Source organism: Rhipicephalus microplus, chromosome X, assembly GCF_043290135.1.
Source record: "Rhipicephalus microplus isolate Deutch F79 chromosome X, USDA_Rmic, whole genome shotgun sequence".
In the NCBI taxonomy this organism is placed as follows: Eukaryota; Metazoa; Arthropoda; class Arachnida; order Ixodida; family Ixodidae; genus Rhipicephalus; species Rhipicephalus microplus.
In genome coordinates this window covers 299,749,639-299,766,910 of record NC_134710.1, presented here as the reverse complement: position 1 = coordinate 299,766,910, position 17,272 = coordinate 299,749,639, and the positions used below count along the sequence as shown (strand labels likewise).

At 44.2% G+C, this 17,272-nt stretch overlaps 1 protein-coding gene across 1 annotated transcript; it reads left to right on the top strand.

Moving 5' to 3' along the window:
* The first annotated feature begins 2,294 nt into the window (after positions 1 to 2,294).
* LOC119162376 (cholesterol 7-desaturase nvd 1) lies at positions 2,295 to 16,825 on the top strand. The gene is made up of 5 exons (XM_037414777.2): positions 2,295 to 2,491; positions 7,764 to 7,890; positions 9,117 to 9,305; positions 14,212 to 14,816; positions 16,491 to 16,825. The coding sequence occupies exons 1-5, from the start codon at positions 2,339 to 2,341 to the stop codon at positions 16,653 to 16,655; spliced, it is 1,239 nt and encodes a 412-aa protein (XP_037270674.2). The 5' UTR covers positions 2,295 to 2,338; the 3' UTR covers positions 16,656 to 16,825.
* The last annotated feature ends 447 nt before the right edge of the window (positions 16,826 to 17,272 follow it).

The window sequence follows — 17,272 nt, the reverse complement described above, 5'->3', positions numbered from 1 at the left end:
TCCTCCAAGAACGGTCGTCTTGGAGGAAGGTCATCGAAATGACTGGGTGTACATATGAAAGTACATCGGTGGGTGTCAAATACTTGACAGTGGCACCGAAAGAGTTGTCTACTGCAGTAGAAAACAAAATAAACCTAAAGCGGGCAAAGGTCCCCGTCTGCTTAGCCGCCACTGGTAAGCAATAAAACGCCCTCTTGATTGACTAATAGGCCACCCCTGTACTTGTGAAAACGGTTACACTATTTTGTCAACTTTCTTTTCCCGTTTTTATGCTCTCTTTCATGTCAATTTCGTTAGAGTTCTTGCTGAAAGAAAACAAAATAGTGAATTTGATGGCTTGTTTGGTTTGTTAAGCCCTATATTACGGAGAACTAGCAGACGATGATGCCAAGAGAAGTATAACAAGGAATGTTATTAAGGTAATTCCATTGCAAATGTAAAAAAAGAAAAGTGGATGACAAATGACTTTGCATAGTTATCTTCTCATCCACTTCTCTTTTTTTTAAATTTACATTGCACTTACTTCTAATAGCATGTGCTATATTTCTGTTGGCATCATTGTCTCTAAGTTCTCAATAATGTAGAGTTCTGGCTGGTGCTGAGGTCCCGTATGCATTTATAGAAGCTTTCGACGAACTTGTGTGCTTTTAGTTTTGGCCACTTCCTGCACTTAGAGCTGCTACAAATATGTCATTCATAGAAACCACCTCAGCTGGTCGGTGATTTCAACTTTTTATGTACCCATGGTGGGGTCAAAGTTTCGAAATTAACCCTAGGTATCTTCATGCTGACAGGTTTCATTTTGAATGTTCATTGTGGGGTGAATGCCACCGTTGTCACGCGTGATTATGCATGTTAAATTACAAAAAAAAAATTAATGCTGCAGAAACGCCTGTTCTTTAGCAGCACGTGATAATATCTTTATGTAGTAAGAGTTTATTATTTATTTGTTTTTTATCCCATTCACGAGTATTCTCTCCTAATATTTGGCGTATCGTGTAAATGAGGCTCTGTGGTTAGGTTTTGTTGTTTTTATTGTGCATTCCTTTTGTTCATTTTTTATGCCATTGACCTGTTTTGGTAAAGAGATGTGTATTCTTGACTGTTTGAATGCAAACATCCACGTCAGCTATTACATACATCAATCTTCCGCGGTGTCACAAGACACGCACCCCACAAATATTGACAGTGTGAACCACTAAATTTGAAATATGCTACTTTGGATGCGCGAACGGCGGGCGTCACGATGTGTGCTACATTATCTGGCGTCGCTCTAGAGTAAATCAACATGGCGTCCGCGAGCTCTAAAACATCAGTGTAAACTGCCGATTACACTCTCGTAAATTTCAGCTCAATTACGAGAAGGCTAGGCATACTCATGGACACGGAGGGCTCTCTCTTGGTCATCTTGACGCCACATAATATCAGAAAGTGGCTAGTGCAAGTGCTTGATCCGAAAATGCGTTGGTAAGACAGGGGTTTCACCCAATTAACGCTTACTTGGTAGCAATCTATATTAAGAATTCTGGATTGGTTTTAGGTAAAGTACTCGTGTTTTTTTTTCTCTTTCAGGAATATATCCGACCATTTTGGGCACATACGACCTGAAAGAAAGGCGAGCACACAGGTGACAAGGAGTTGCCTCTGGTTTGCTTTCGGGGGTTTAGTGCAGGGTCAACTGTGACTCCACTAGCAATATTAAAGCAATTAAAACAATAAAGGAATTAAAGGAATTGTCGTACCACCAGTGGCATCATATATTTTTGTAGTAAGCCCAAACAATCCTGCACTACATGCATAAAAGTAAGTGAAGATCGATGCATCAATTTACTTACCGTGTGTCTTATTTGGATGGAAGAATGAAAAATTTTCGTATCTGAGTGTAAGCAATCATACAGGCGTGTCCAACTAAATAAAACTTGAACTCTCATTTGCCCGCAGATCACTGCTACACGTAAGTTTTAAAGGGTACCTCATTCAAAAATGAGCGGAGGATGGTGACGATTGTCACATCGTCAGTGTGGCGACACGAATAATACCAATGCTGTGGGGAGCCGACACAATCAAGGACGTGACTGCTACGTGGTGTAACGATCACTGCACCACTCAGCAGCTGTACTTCACTAAAAAACAAATATATAGGGGAGGAGGGAGGCAAAAACAGAGAGTCAACAGCCTCAGTTGTGCCTCGGGATAATATTGCGTCCACGGCACTTGCGAAACAGCAAGTGCTACGGGGGATCGCGAGAAAAACAAGTGGTCAGTTCAGTGACCACGCGCTTAGCAGAATAACGAGTCTGAGCGGTCGCTTTTTCTGGCACGCAGTAACGACTCCGTCATGCATAAGGCACCGATGCACAGTGACACGTGCGATGAGGCTAGAATTTCGCTGGCGCTTCGTCAGTTTGACTACGTCCTGTGGGTTGCCCTGGGAGGCACCCTAGCATGGATTGTTTGCCGTCTCTTATCATCGCGTGGCTCTGCAAAAAAGGTAACGTACAGAATTTAACGTATCTTTCCTGCTTGTCTGGAGAATACGCACACACACAGAGGAAGACACACACGTGCACTACAGACTACACATTCACACATAGAACACACCCACAAACGCACGCACGCGCTTGCGAGTTGGGAGAGGGAAGGGAGTTCTGTTGATTGATAAAGTCTATAGTTAATTTAGTAGGTGATCATTGTTGATTGTTCAAACCCATTGTAACCCACTTCGCCAAAAGTTTGGGAATCAGTGGGATACTGGGGTCAATGTTATTGACAGAGCCCTGGAAGATTCCCAACAACTGGCCTATATTTCTGGCAGGTATTCACCTATCATATAGAATCAGGTTGTAGACAAGATAGCTTGTTACCACATCTTTCGGCGTTGTTGGGCGACCACTCCGCAGTTAATATGCAATAGTAAAATGGCATGTCTTCGAAGGAGAGGGCAACCTTTTGAGCTTGCTATTGCATTGTTTCGGACATTTGAGCGGAAGTGTCTCTTGTTAGATTATCCTGAAGAAACAAAAGCTTCATGACGCCCGGTAAGTCCACTTACATGCAACCTGTTTATACATTCGCGGTCTCACATTTCGCCTCAAATCGAAACTAGTTATGAGAAGCAGGTGAAATTTATACTTTCAAGAGTACTTAAAAGGTATGAAGTTTTTGTTTCTATTTATGTTTACGTTTCCATTCTGAGCGAATTGTGACACAGCCAGGAAATTTTTCGCTCACCCTAGTAAGTAGCTGAACACTGTCTTTATGCTGTACATCGAGGATTGCTCGAGGTTTGGTATGCAAATGAGCTAGTGTTGTGTGTTTGCTTCGTGTGCATTTGTCTTACCTCCTGGGGCTGTTTCAGTAGTATGAATTCATACCAACTTGCCCAGTTGTTGGTTCTGGATGGCTTGCATAGCCACAACACGCCTATTTAAAAGGTGTCGAAACACGCCCGCGGCTTTCTACCTCTTTAATAACAAGAGTACAGCTAATGAATGTATAAAAATCAGGTGAAGCTTCCACTTACGCAAAGCTTGAAATAGCAACACTTGGTGATTCTGAAGACTAATCTGATTGCTTCTAGGTCATTTCTAGACATCAGCTAGGTGAAGATTAGTTGGTTCCTCATTGATTCAGAGCCCAGAGAGGTTCGAGTCAAACCGCAGAAAGTTTCAGACATGATACGGTTTTCCAGACTCCAGAGGCAGAAACTTGCGCTGCAACCAAGCATTCACACCTTTCATAGATATATGTGCACGTCATCTTTGACGTATATGCCTTTCATCACTCCGGTGGAAGGCATATCTTCTCGCAGTCACGGTCACCTTGCCCGTTCCCTAGCATTAGACACATATTTAATTGGCCGTGCGTAACAAGCCTACGTACGCCACACGGCTGCGGGAGAGAAGTGTGCATGCGCAGTAACCAACGCACCCAGAGATGCGTGCATACGCCCCTAACAGGACGCTGGGTACGTAACGCATCCCTTACTACGGTGCGCTCTCGTGAGATATCGTGGAAATCAGAAACGAGAGCGCATGATTGTTGTAGGGGTGTTTGGACGCAGACAGCAACATCGAACCAGATGCAAGCAGCGTGTATACTTCACATTGAAAGGTCATGTTTTTGTGCCAGACATGGTATATTCAAGAGATTTGTTCCGGCGTCGTGCGAGTATAGAAAGACATAGCCGGTGTCTCAAGGGACCGTCTTCTAGCAACAGTCTTCGATAAGCTATGTGCGGGAAGGTGACTCGCTCTGTCACGGCTTTCCGTGAATGAGTCAGTGAAAAATTAAAACAAAAAGAAGGAAGAACACCAGGGTACGCGCGTTTATTTATGCTCCAACAATGCGCGTTGAGCGTTGTGCGAGGTTCAACTCCTTCAAAGTGAACAATACCTGAAATGCGACCACTTGCAGTGGGGTATGCTGAACCTCATACACAGCCTTGCTGGATAGAACGCTGTGTTTGATTCAGCGTAGTCATGCCCCATCAAACGCCCTAGCGCACCGATAAGGTTGAACGTACAAGGCAAAGGTCAAACATGCGTTCAACTCACATGCAGGAACGACGCTAAAATACACCCAGCGGACACCACTGTCTGACTTGTATGCTGGTAGCCGTTACCCAGGTAATTGGGGGGTTCTCCCTGCAGATCACAGAAGCCGCGTTATTGCTGGGACCTACCGTTGTTCTGACGTCGGTGGCGCTGATGAGCATACGAAAACACTTGCATTTTGCATACAAGTTACCTATGTTAAACACATCAGAGGACAATAAACTGAAAATGTTGTCTCAGAGTTCGCTGTCAGCGTACGCAACGTATTTTGCACAGCTTACGCAAATGTTGCGGAAGCCCCACTACAAGTTTCTATTCTCTCGTTGTATACGTGCGCATGGTCGTAGGCTCACCTCCATCACTTCGCAGTAATTTCTTGGGCTGACTGCTCTCTTTTTCATTTTTAGTCGACGAGTAGTGGGTAATGGAATTCGCCCAATTTCTGCTGCACATATTACTTTGCGCTGCTGAACTGTAGTTTTGTTTATACTTAAACAGGGGAACATACCCACTTGATGACGACTGTTTTTTTTTATTTTATGTGGGCCAGTGTAAGGCTAAGTATTAGAATTTCGGGGGGCACATACCCGTTTATGACGATGATAGATTTCGCGTAGGTCGCACAAATAACCTTTAGCTTCGCCATGTCGCTTTGCGGCTTTCAGTGTATTGCAAGCATCACTACGCTAGAGAAAGTGTTGGCAGCATTGTGCAAATGAATTACGACTGGTTTGAACATCGCCGTTTCAAAACAGCCCTCTAAATTACCAATGGTTCATGGTCCCGTCACCTGATGCGCCAGAATACTTAGCTGTTCTAGCGTCTGTTGCCACTGCGACCACCGAGCATACTCACATTTATTACTCAGAACTTGTGATTGTGACATTAAGGCGACAAGACTTTCGAACCCCCAGCAGACGCTGACATACACCTCGTATCATGCCACCGGCTGTGCCAAGTAAGAGCTGCTGGATAGACTACTTGCTGAGTGGCAAAGCTCCAACATAGCGCAGTGCCTACTGCAGTCTGTGTAGGTCCACTTGAAAAAAACGTCTTTATTGCAATAGGAATTGCTTTGTCAGTCACGCCACATTTTACGGTGACTGTTATGTTCCTCGTAAAGTATAGGTCGCTAACAGAGCCCAGTGTCATACATTATACAGCTGTATGTGGAAGTGAAATTTTTGAAGGACTGCAGGTCACGGCTGAAACATGTGGTGAAACGAGCCTATACCGTTTCTGTGGTGCGAAGGCGCATGGGGTACGTTGTAGATGGGGCTGGAGGGGGCTTTTCGTTGCTTCATCAGGAATCGCGAACTTTGTTGAAAACTGCATGGTCACTCGCAGTCATTAAAGAGATAAACAGAAGATTCATACTTTAGTTTGCGTTGTTTTTACACCAGTGACGCTGTGTTGAAGAGATATATGTCGGAATGCTGCTTTGTTTGCTACAGAAGCCATGTTCTCTTACGCCAGTCTTTTACCGAGTGGCACTAGATCATATCCTCAAAGGGTTACCTTCCATCGTGTAACATTGCACTTTCTAGCGATCGCATTTATACTTAAAGCTTGTTGCAAGGGTTTGACGTTTTTTTTTCCTTAGAAAAATGGAAGGCCCACTAGAAGTTTATTAGTGGTTTTGCATTTAAGGGTTCGTCGATTGCCTCTGATAAAATGTTACACCACGTCAATGCAAAAATAAGATAAAACTGTCACAGAGTGAGGTCTTTTCTTCTGTTTCTATTTTTTTTAAGTATTCAGAATAGATTTAGCCGATACATTTCTTTATAAAGTAGTAATTGCTATATTATTATCTGAGGTTAAACGCCCCAAACCGACAATATGATTATGAGAGACACCGTAGTGGAGGGCACTGAAAATTTCGTCCATCTGGAGTTTTTGACCGTGCACCCAAAGCTATAAGCACATGGGCCTAAAAAATTTTTGCCTCCATCGAGAAGCAGCCACCACAGCCGGGATTTGATCCTGCGACCTTCGGGTTAGCAGTCGAGCGACACTACCACTGAACCACTGCGGAAGGGATTCTTTATAAAAAACACATTTAACATCATAGAATAACCAAAATACCTAAATTGGTCATGCAGAACGTGAGTTTGTTGAATAAAAAGCTGCAGACATTGAAGTTTTTACATTTCAGACAGACAGACAGACAGACAGACAGACAGACAGACAGACAGACAGACAGACAGACAGACAGACAGACAGACAGACAGACAGACAGACAGACAGACAGACAGTTACCAGTTCACGGGCCCTGTAAGTTGAATTTGCGGAATGCTCTCTTTCCTCTCCTTCTTCCAATCGCCTCATTCCGTTCCCATGTGCATGGTAGCAAACAGTTAATCTGGACTGTGAACTGCTTTAACCTCCTTACTTTTACTTCTCTGCCATTTATTCTATTCGGAATACCTATGTCAAGAGCCAATCTTTTGCAGCGACACAAACGTGGTATTACAGATCAACTTGCAGATACCAAATTTAGGCTTTTTTTATTATACGCACAGTTTAATAAATGTGAGCGAAATTGTAATTGGTGCCACGGCAGCCCGACAATTTTTTTGCCCTGATGTTTTATGCGATGCACCATGCGATGCCGTGCCTTCGTTAGCATAGAGCTTCCTAAATATTCACAATTTGGAAATCTGGTGCTAGTGTCCATGGGGGCTGAAACGCACGGCGCTTCAGCGAGCATGAGAGTGATGGGTAGCACACGGATTTGTCTAATCCTCGTGCTTCTGGCTCCGTGTGTGTTCGTGTAGCTTGGAGCTGTTTTCTTACAAAATAATAATGGGCAAATGTTCAATGATTGCGCTTCACCACCTTATTGTTTTAGGCTTACCATTCCGAATCGGATCACGAAGTTCAAAAGGGTTCGTTCTTTCCTTCAAAACAAAGCCAAAACACAACAATAAACGAAGCTGCAAGTGCGATCAGCCGCCCGAAAATATGAAGACTAGGCAAACGCGTGTACTACCCATTATTCCCGTGGCCACTGAACGATCTGAGCACCAAAGTCCCCTCAGGAAACTCTATGATAGCTTGGACACTTGGAATGAAATGAGCCAGTTACTTCCAGGAAATAAATAAAAGCATAAATTCGCCGGTTCACGCGCACCTCCGTATTTTGTGTTAAACTATACGCAATTGAGGAATGTTCACTCCCCTTCAACTTTGTTGTGCTTATAGAAGCAGCTCGTCAACAGGCGTCGCTGCATCTCATCTGAGCTTCCCCCGGTGTTTCCAAATGGATGGGTTCCACTCCTCCAGTCTGCAAACCTTCAAGTCAACGAAGCAAAACCTGTTACCGCGATTGGTAAGCGAGAAACGCCTTAGATTCAAGCCAAGCCGGCTTCTGTTTTCTCATTCAAGAGAAAGTTTTCGTTTTCTAAAAAAAGTAACTCTGTGCCATATGCCCAGAAGTGTATTCTTGAAAAATTTTACGTAAAGAACAAATTAGCGGCAGACAAGAGTTTATTTTTGTGACCTGCTTACTGCAGCGCAGTAATCGGCGTAAGTGAAACTTTCATAAAACTGCGAAGCAAAGTGTCAAGCCATAATATTAACCTATAGTAGCAAGCAGCGCGAAAAAAACAAGGCGTAGAAAAAGGAAAGAAATGACATGAACAAGTGCTGTAGCAGCACTTGCTTCCGTCATTTCTTCCTTGTGTCTGCGGCTTCTTTTTCCGCGCTGCTTGCTACCATGGATTCATACTGACGGGCCCAGCTATGCACGCTACCACACAATAACAAGCTCACAGTTGTTTTACACGAAGAACGCGTTCCGTAATTCGACCGCAATTGTCAACACCTCCAAAGGCAAAGAGTGTTCGAACTTAATATTCTGAAGCAGTCATTTTCGATGATACACGATGTTAGATGTTATTGGCGTATTTAGCGCGTCGATTTATATGGAAGAAAGCGTGTGTGAAGCAGTGTCAGTAGAGCTGTGATCTCAAGTTGTATGTGCTGCGCTTTCGCTAAAGAGCAGGCATTGTGGTTTTGACAGTGAAGATGTGGCAATCACCAGCGCCTGTGTATATTGCGTGGAAACGAGGATAGCCGGTCCTGTAGCGCCCTTTGGCTTGTGTCGATTGTTGGTCAGGTGCGATAGTTGTGTATTGACTGGCGGAGTGTACCTCCACGAGTCAATATAGAACATAATGAGCGTAAAGTACATAACTCCATATCGTTGTGTAGAAAGAAACCTTAGCGTGGGCTTACCTTACTGAACGCTTTTTAGTTTTGTTGAGAATTTGGTTGAGCTTATGCCAATAAAAACCGCTCCGCTCAAAAAGAAACACACCGCAACCACACGTCTAGGCGCGCAATAGTTTCCGAAGGTGCCTTGCTTTAATATGTTTTTACCACCACAGTTACCCCGCTTTGCCACATTCTCGCACAAATATTACTGTTGTCGCACATCTGCATGCCTGTTAATTTCTTGGAACAATTTTAGTTTGCTTAGGGTTCTTGGCAAATGTCCTTGTTTCGTAAATATGGGTTTTCACTTTCGTATACCTCTCGTTCTGCTGCCAAAAGGTCAAGACTTCGTGGTGTTCCGCACTGAGGACGGTGTTGCCCACGTGCTGGACGCCTATTGCCCTCACCTGGGAGCTCACCTTGGGGTGATGGGCCGTGTAGTGGGAGATTGTATCGTGTGCCCCTTTCATGGATGGAAGTTCCAGGGTGACACCGGAGCATGTACGCACGTGCCCTACGCAAGCAAGCGTAAGCCTCACACAATTTACATAGCGCGTCACTCTGTTAAGATGATTAACAATGTAGCACACTGAGAGTTTAAGAAAAATGAGTTCGAAAACCTGAGAAAATATGGGTCACTAGGTGTTTCCCTACTTACACGGAAAACTTTTAAGCGCAGTGGCAGTCAACATAAAAAAGAGTTGAAGTGGTGGCAAAATAAATCAATCATTGAAAAAATACGCTAATTAATTATTATGGTGCTAAATGGTCCACTGAAGTGAAGTATTAATTTACTTGCTCAAAAGTTATTGCAAACTCACAGACAGTAACGCCAAATAAAAGTATAGGGATGTCGTTAAAAGTAATTGTAATGTAATTGTGAAGAAAGAAAAGTTGACAAAGAGATAACTTGCCGTGGGGAGACACCAAACCTACGGCCTTCAAATAACGCGTCCGATGCTCTACCAACTGAGCTACCACGCAGGCTATCCCCCCCCCCCCTCCACTTTAAAGTGTATGTATGTGCACTTCAGCGTGGCACACCTGTTACCAATGCAGCAAGTGTAGAACACTCATTCTCTGCCTGCTGGCGTTAAGTAGCAGGTAATCTTATTACGAGTTGGAATTTAACCAATAATCCCTCGCATACCACCTGAAGGTATTAAGTTAGCTACAACGAGACCTTTGCTCTGAATGAAAGAAAGAGTAGGAAATTCAAGGGATTCTTTTTTTTCGTTAGAGACAATACTAATACGAAACGATCGAAATTCCGGCCGAGGAAAATATAGGGATGTGATTAGGAGTAATTGTAATGTAATTATAAAGAAAGAAAGCTGGATAAAAAGATCAGAAAATTTTAGAATAGTGATATAGTCGGGGTGATGATAGTTTTGGTTTTCCTAGAGGATGTTTTCAGCAAGTGAATTACCTTTAAGCAATCAAGTGACAGTGGTTAGAGACAAAGTTGTTGTTTTAAACTCACTACAAATAAATAAGTTTCTGTAAGACAGTATATCAGAACGGCATGCACTATAGTTATACCAATATGTATGCAATCATTTCTTTTATTTCAGAAGCTTTTTGATAAAAAAGTAGTATAGAACGCAAGTGAAATGTTCGTTTCGATTTGCAAGAGATTTATTATTTGTACTATAAAAAGAAGCGTTAGGCTTCCAAGTATTAGTGTGCAGTTGTTTTGTCTACAAAACAACGCTCACTTAAGCACCCTACACGTTATCTCTTGCTTACTTCATAAGCAATTGTTTTTACTGACTTAAATATACGTTTAAAAACGAGAACTTAGCAAGACTCAACACAGTTTGGTCACAAGTGTGAAACTAAGAATGCGGCAGCAACAAGGCGTAGTGCTACGCGAAGTAAGGCTAGCACGCCCACTTTTTTAGCATGAAACATAGCAATACTCTAAAAAAACGCTGGCTCAAGAAAATGCGGCATCTGCCGTGAGCGAAAACACCTTCTACACACACATGACTTACACACAAACTGACGTCAACACATTATTTCAACGTATGACTTCAGTCCATGACTTGAACATAGACACTGCAATGAAAAGAGATAACGTAGGGAGAATTGCGTTATCGGCTCATCCCTTGTAAAGAAGCGCCCCCCCCCCCCCCCCGCACTCTTCATGCGCCATTTGCACGACGACGGCTTGCTCGTTCCATCACTGCTTGAGCCACGTTCGTCAGCCGTGAGGTTTCACTAGGGCATAAACGTACGATGCATGAGGCGATGTTATCGATTTTGATGTCACATGAGAGGGACCTGAAGGCGCAATAAGCAACTGGAGTGCTCATATCATTTCTACCACAAAGAACTACACGATCTCCCGCTAAAGGTAACCATGTTTAGATACGAAGCAGCGGGCGCTACCACTTACACTGGCGACGGTACTGACGCTGGCGCTCAACGCGGCGTTGCGAGGGAGAGAAACAAGGGGAGGCACAAAGCACGCAGTGATGGAACGGTGCTTCCTGCTGGAACATGCCAATCATTGCTGATTGGCCATGAGAGACAAAAGAAATCACTTAGATACAGAGACCCGCAGTCCACTTTCAGTCACCACGCATGCTGCGAAGTTTTCTTGTTTAACAATGCACAGCAAAAATCTCGCACTGGCGCCAAATTGGAGGTCGAGATCCAGTGCCTATATGAACAGGGTGGCCAGTGAATAGTTGTGCTGTTTGGGCAGTCAAACTTTTCAATCAAGAAACTCTCTAGCAGACGCTGCGTGCGTCAGCATTGTGAGGTCAACAATGAGGAGCAGTGAAGGCGAGAGAGAGGGGGAGGGGTCAGACATGCACAATGGGGGTGTAAAATCCGCGGGAAGGGATGCCTAGAGGAGATAAAAAGACCGGAGTGAGTGTCGGCTAGCAGACACTGCCTGTGTCTGCGTTGTCACGCAAGAGAGGGGAAAGCGTAGCAACGGAAATAGAGGGAAGGGGACGCATTTGCATGGTGGAGCACGGATACCACCGGACCAAGCTCGCTCATAAGATTCTTCGCATGTAATAATCATGTCGGCAAGTAGTCCATTTGATCCTATTGGCATCTATGGTCGCTAAGATTTTTTCGCAGTTTACGGGAGGCCTTGTTTTTCAAAAGCGCTGGCTTTGGTGGCCATAACTTTGAGCTACTACTTTTTCTGAGCCGCGTTTGATCCTCCAAGTATTGTGGCTCTAGTATCTGGATCGATCTAAGGCCTGTGTAGGACTGGAAAACATCCAGAGCAGCGGTAGTCTCAAATTGCTTCTCGGTAATTTTTTTAGGAGATGGCAGCTCGTAAAACGTCACGCACTACGTCACGCCAGCTGGCGAATAAGAGTGTTCCGCAATTGGTGTCAAGTTTGCGAGCGCCGCTGGCTAACGCTGATAAGTGTTTTTTTTTTTTTTTTTGCACGAAAATACCCATTATAGAGGACGAGAATATGACTACCACTGTAGCTCAATCAGCAGAGCATTAGACACATTGTGTGAAGGTTGTAGAATCGGTCCCTACCGGTTGCTAGTTCCTTCCCGACAACTTTATATTGTTTGCGCTTCTATCCGGTTTACCTCAATACAGGTAAAGACTACGAATATTATCACCTATACTTTTTTTGGCCTCACTGTCTGTTCGATTCATTAGGTTGTGTCCAAAAAAGAAACACAAACCCTTGACGATTCTCTTTGGCATGTCTTGTGTAGAAGCACAACTTTCATAAAACTCTTCTAAATTATGGGACTTGGCGCTAGTGCCTTACAGGTTGACGGCATATCAGTTTCGATGGGGACTTGCGTTCGTTGTAATGTCCCTAATTGTGTGTTCACTACGTTTCGGTCTTACACCAGGAATATCATCAGCTGAGTGAAGGTGCAACTGGCTTGATACTATGCGCTTGCTCTATTTGTTTAGTCAAACATAAGTTTGCAAGCTATGTATCTCCTCAAGCGTAACATTTGAGCAACAGACGACGCCTGCCAGTTCGTCGAGTGCGAGTCAGCCAAATGTCCAGCCTGCCAATGGCACTTGTACTCTTGCCGCACCATGGTTCAGGCCCACTTGCTGAATGCAGGGCTACATAACATGTTGTGTACTTTACGGACAGCGTTTAGTAAAACCGAAAAAGCAGTTTTGACAACAAATATTCTACTGAAAATATTCCTTGCTCTTGGCTATTGATTAGGCACGCTTGCGCGATAACACTTGCATGTAAAAAAAAGCTGGCCAAATTGTTTGGGCTAATTATTAGATAGAACTGGAGTAAAAAAGGATAGGATAGACCGTCTCGAGTGAAATGATTGCATATCATAAAACAAGAATGTACCAACTAGCCCAACATAATGTATATAGCTGTTCTATTGCATGCACTGATCAGTTTGAAGCTTAACTGGCACAATGCCCTGTTGTCTTCAAGTGTGATATTGCTGATCTAAACAGCTGTGCTATAGAGCGCTTTAGCGACGCTTGTCCCATTCGGGTGGTCCAACGTTCGGCAAGCACGTTAAGAGTGACCCTTTCCAGCTCAGAGTGCTCTGAGCCACTCACTTCTGACTTCGGAAACTTAGCAAGATCTTGTGAACCGGTTCCGCTGTTCTCATCTTGGCGTGATGTCAAGAGCCCTATCTGCAGGCTGACGGCAAGTGCGATGGCGTCTCAGGACGAGAGCACCGTGTTCGTTTACAGCAGAAAACGAGATGACGTACTTCTTCCAGCCTTTGGGTGTGCTGTCGAGCGGCTGCATGCGGCACTCACGGACGCTATTTCTCTAGCTCTGCCTCCGCTTTGTTGAAATTTAAGTAACTAAGTAATATTGCCCCGCTACACGTACCATAAGCAAATAACACTGGCAACGTGCATCCTTGCGGTAACCGCAGGAATCCCTAATTTTCCTCCTACCTCCATATATACGGCCTTTTATGTGTCTAACATGCCTACGTAGCTTATCGTAGCTGCCCTTACGTGCCACTATCAGAGACTAGCGCTTGCGGGACCCACCGTACTGCACCAAACTGGGCTACTCCCTTCGCGGACAGCCCCGCTTACGATAAAAGCTCAATGGCTCAACCTCTGTATTCCCCTACTCCTTTCACATATGCACCTGAAACATCAAACCGATAACTCGGCTGAGTGGGCGTGGCACCTGCAATAGCACGCTGCAGGTCACTCCTACGTTACCTGTAGACACCTCTCGGCAATCTCCCCCGTTGTTTTTTAATTATTTGCTTAATGTGTTAATTAACTTTCCTTACTTTTATCGGCATATAACGTCTTTATGAACAGTGTATGCCGACACAATTTCCTGTAGTTTCAAGAAGCGCGCAATGTTTTTGTGACACTTGTATTTTAGTTTTTATTTCACAAAAGTCATACGGGACCACAGTGCTAATCTACATCCCTTTCGTGTGTTAAAAAATAACACTTTTGTTCCAGTTCCGACATTCGCAAAAGTAAAGACGTGGACGAGCCTAGAAAAGTACGGCCTTATATTCATCTGGTATCACGCTGAAGAGGAGCAACCCGAGTGGAGCATCGACGATTTCACCGAGCTCAGCAGTGGGGTATTCAAACAGATGGCGCGCCACGAGACCAAAAGCCAGGGCCACGTGGAGGACATAGCCGAGAACGTGGCAGACACAGCACACCTGAACTGTGTCCACAAGGCCTCGTGGCTGCTGTCGGCCGAACAGTACGCACGTGAGGCGGCCAAGCCCGACTCCTGGATAAGCCGCTTCATGTCGGTCACCTGGGAAGCGGCATGGTCACCCGCATACTTCAGTGCCTCGGCTTCGTTCGCCTTCGATATGTCCCTCTTTGGTTGGAAGCCTCGCATCCTGCACTGCCGTGGTGTCATCTCCCAGTGCGGTCCATACCTGGTTGTTGCACGCATAGAATCGGCGTTTGGCTGTTTCGTGTCCATGATGTCGATTACTCCCGAAGGACCATTTGAACAGCGCATCGTTCACCGAATTTTCGCTAAACCAAGCATTATTTCTTGGATATGCTGCATAGGGATGGAGTGGGGATACGCAAATATGGTGAGTCGAGCCTTTTTATTAGATCCCTATGAACAGAATAGTAGAATTCAAGGTCACGAGCCTGTCGTGGGTGACGTTTTTTGGGAAATAATGCAAGCATGGACCTAAGTAACACTAGCTGGTGTTAATACATTAAGCTCATTCGACCTTGTTCCCAGGCGCTGCAGGAATGTGTGTAGTGCATGAGTGGATCAGTGGTTAAGGTGCTCGGAAAAATGTTTGAGGAGCGCATTGTGTGCGTTGTCAGTGAAGATAAAAAACAACCAGGGGGTGCAACTTTCCGGAACTCTCTACTACAGCATCCCTCATACTTGTAACATAGTTTTGGTATGTAATGCACCACATATTACTATTGGAACGTGTATAGCGTTATTTTAGTTGAATCAAACATTTTTATGCATCGTTGTTGTAAAACAGTCCCCTATAATTATTGGCCATCAGTTAAGTGCATAGTAAACGAACGTCGCCTAGAAAAAACATCACGTGACTCTGAAACTAAACCCCCTCTCCATTAATTTATAGGGTATGTGTTAAAATTGTAAGCATGCGCCATCATAGGGCACTTCTCGGACCAGTTTAAGAAAAAAAAATGTTTCAATTGCTTGACGCCCCCCCCCCCCCCCCCCCCACTCCTGCCTCCTAACTTGGCAGCTTTTCTGAAAGACCAAGGTAACATTCACATATACAGAGCACAAAGCATACAAGGGAATATGTTGGAGGTAATATGAAAACAATATTGGCAGTCAAAAGTTGTTCCAGCTATAGTTTTTGAAACGCAATTCATACCTCATAAGCAACCGCAAGCGTCAGCATGCAGTGAAACACTTATGCCCACAACAATTGATTGATTTGTGGGGTTTAACGTCCCAAAACCACCATATGATTATGAGAGACGCCGTAGTGGAGGGCTCCGGAAATTTTGACCACCTGGGGTTCTTTAACGTGCAACCTAATCTGAGCACACGGGCTTACAATGATTCCGCCCCCATTGAAAATGCATCCGCCGCAGCCGGGATTCGATCCCGCGACCTGCGGGCCAGCAGTCGAGTACCTTAGCCACTATACCACCGCGGCGGGGCAAAACGTCAGTCGAAAGATCCTTACACGAATGAATGAAGTATAGTGGACAGATGTGAAATTAAGACAAATGCCATCATGCCACCCAAGGGAGTCTTAAGTGTAGCACAGGAATGAAAATGAACTGATGTTCCACTCATAAAATGAGCTTAAACAGACGACACACAGTGTTCAGCTGCTAGGAAAAAACATGCCTCCTTTCCGGAAATCCACCATATCTCTTACTTTAATAATGTGGCTCTAATATACATGGCTTTGGCACCATTACATTACGCATGAGAAAACGGCCCTCGAAATCATGTCACGAAAATTTCTTCCGGGCATTTGTTGTGCGTGATTGGCATACGTTCACCCAAATATGGCAGTGTGTATAACTGAAAATGGTTATCGCTCAAAAATAAAAACTAAGAGCACACACCGATATTTGCGCACATCTCTCCGTTACTTTTTGTGACCTTTGTGTGGGTGTCCCGTGAAAATTGCGCTATACAACCCCCAAGTATGCCATTGAAACTCATTTATTTTCAGAACGCACGCAGAATGAATTTAAGGCTTCGAAAAAATATTATCATACTGCTGTTTCTTTTCTGATTTCAGCTTGAAAGAGACTTCGTTATCATGAGGAACAAAATTGTTCTCAAGAATCCGGCTCTTGTCAAAGAAGACGACGGAATATTAACATTCAGGAGATGGTACAAGAGGTTTTACACCAGAAATAGCCCGACATGGCAAGATGTCAAAGAGCGAGCTCTGGAGTGGTAATGACTTCGCCCATTTGTACTGGATTTGATTGAGGTATTTGGATGTATTTCAGAGCATGGACAACTGGTGATTGATTTGTAGAGTGTCTCTTTATTTTATGGCTGAATGATAGATGATGTCTGATATGAAGCTTGAAAAGTTTATGTAAATAAATCTGAGCATAATTTTGACTGCTTTCTTTTCATGTATGCGATTTCTTTATTACTTCGCCTGTTGCGCAACGATGACGATGATATTCGTTGGCGTTCTGTGTTAATGTGGCCGGCGAAGATATATCAATAGCCACACCAAGCCTTAAAATCATTGTATGTGTGTATGTAGGTATGTCGAATGTCATCCACCCCATGCTTATTCTTCTAGTTATTTCACTCTCATGGTTTGGCTCCGCGGTGGGTGTACCTGTTCCAAGAACACATATTCCTTTACGACATTCAGCGTCTCTCCACTTATCGCAAAGTGCTGTTATCTGCCGAGACTGTGGCAGAATACTTTAGTTTTGGGCATAATATTTTCAGGGCTAGTTTTCTGGTTTCCGTGTTCAGTGCAGTAATCATGAGCTGTAATTCGTCTCCTGAGTTACTCATTGAGGCAATGTCATCAATGAATCGCAGGCTACT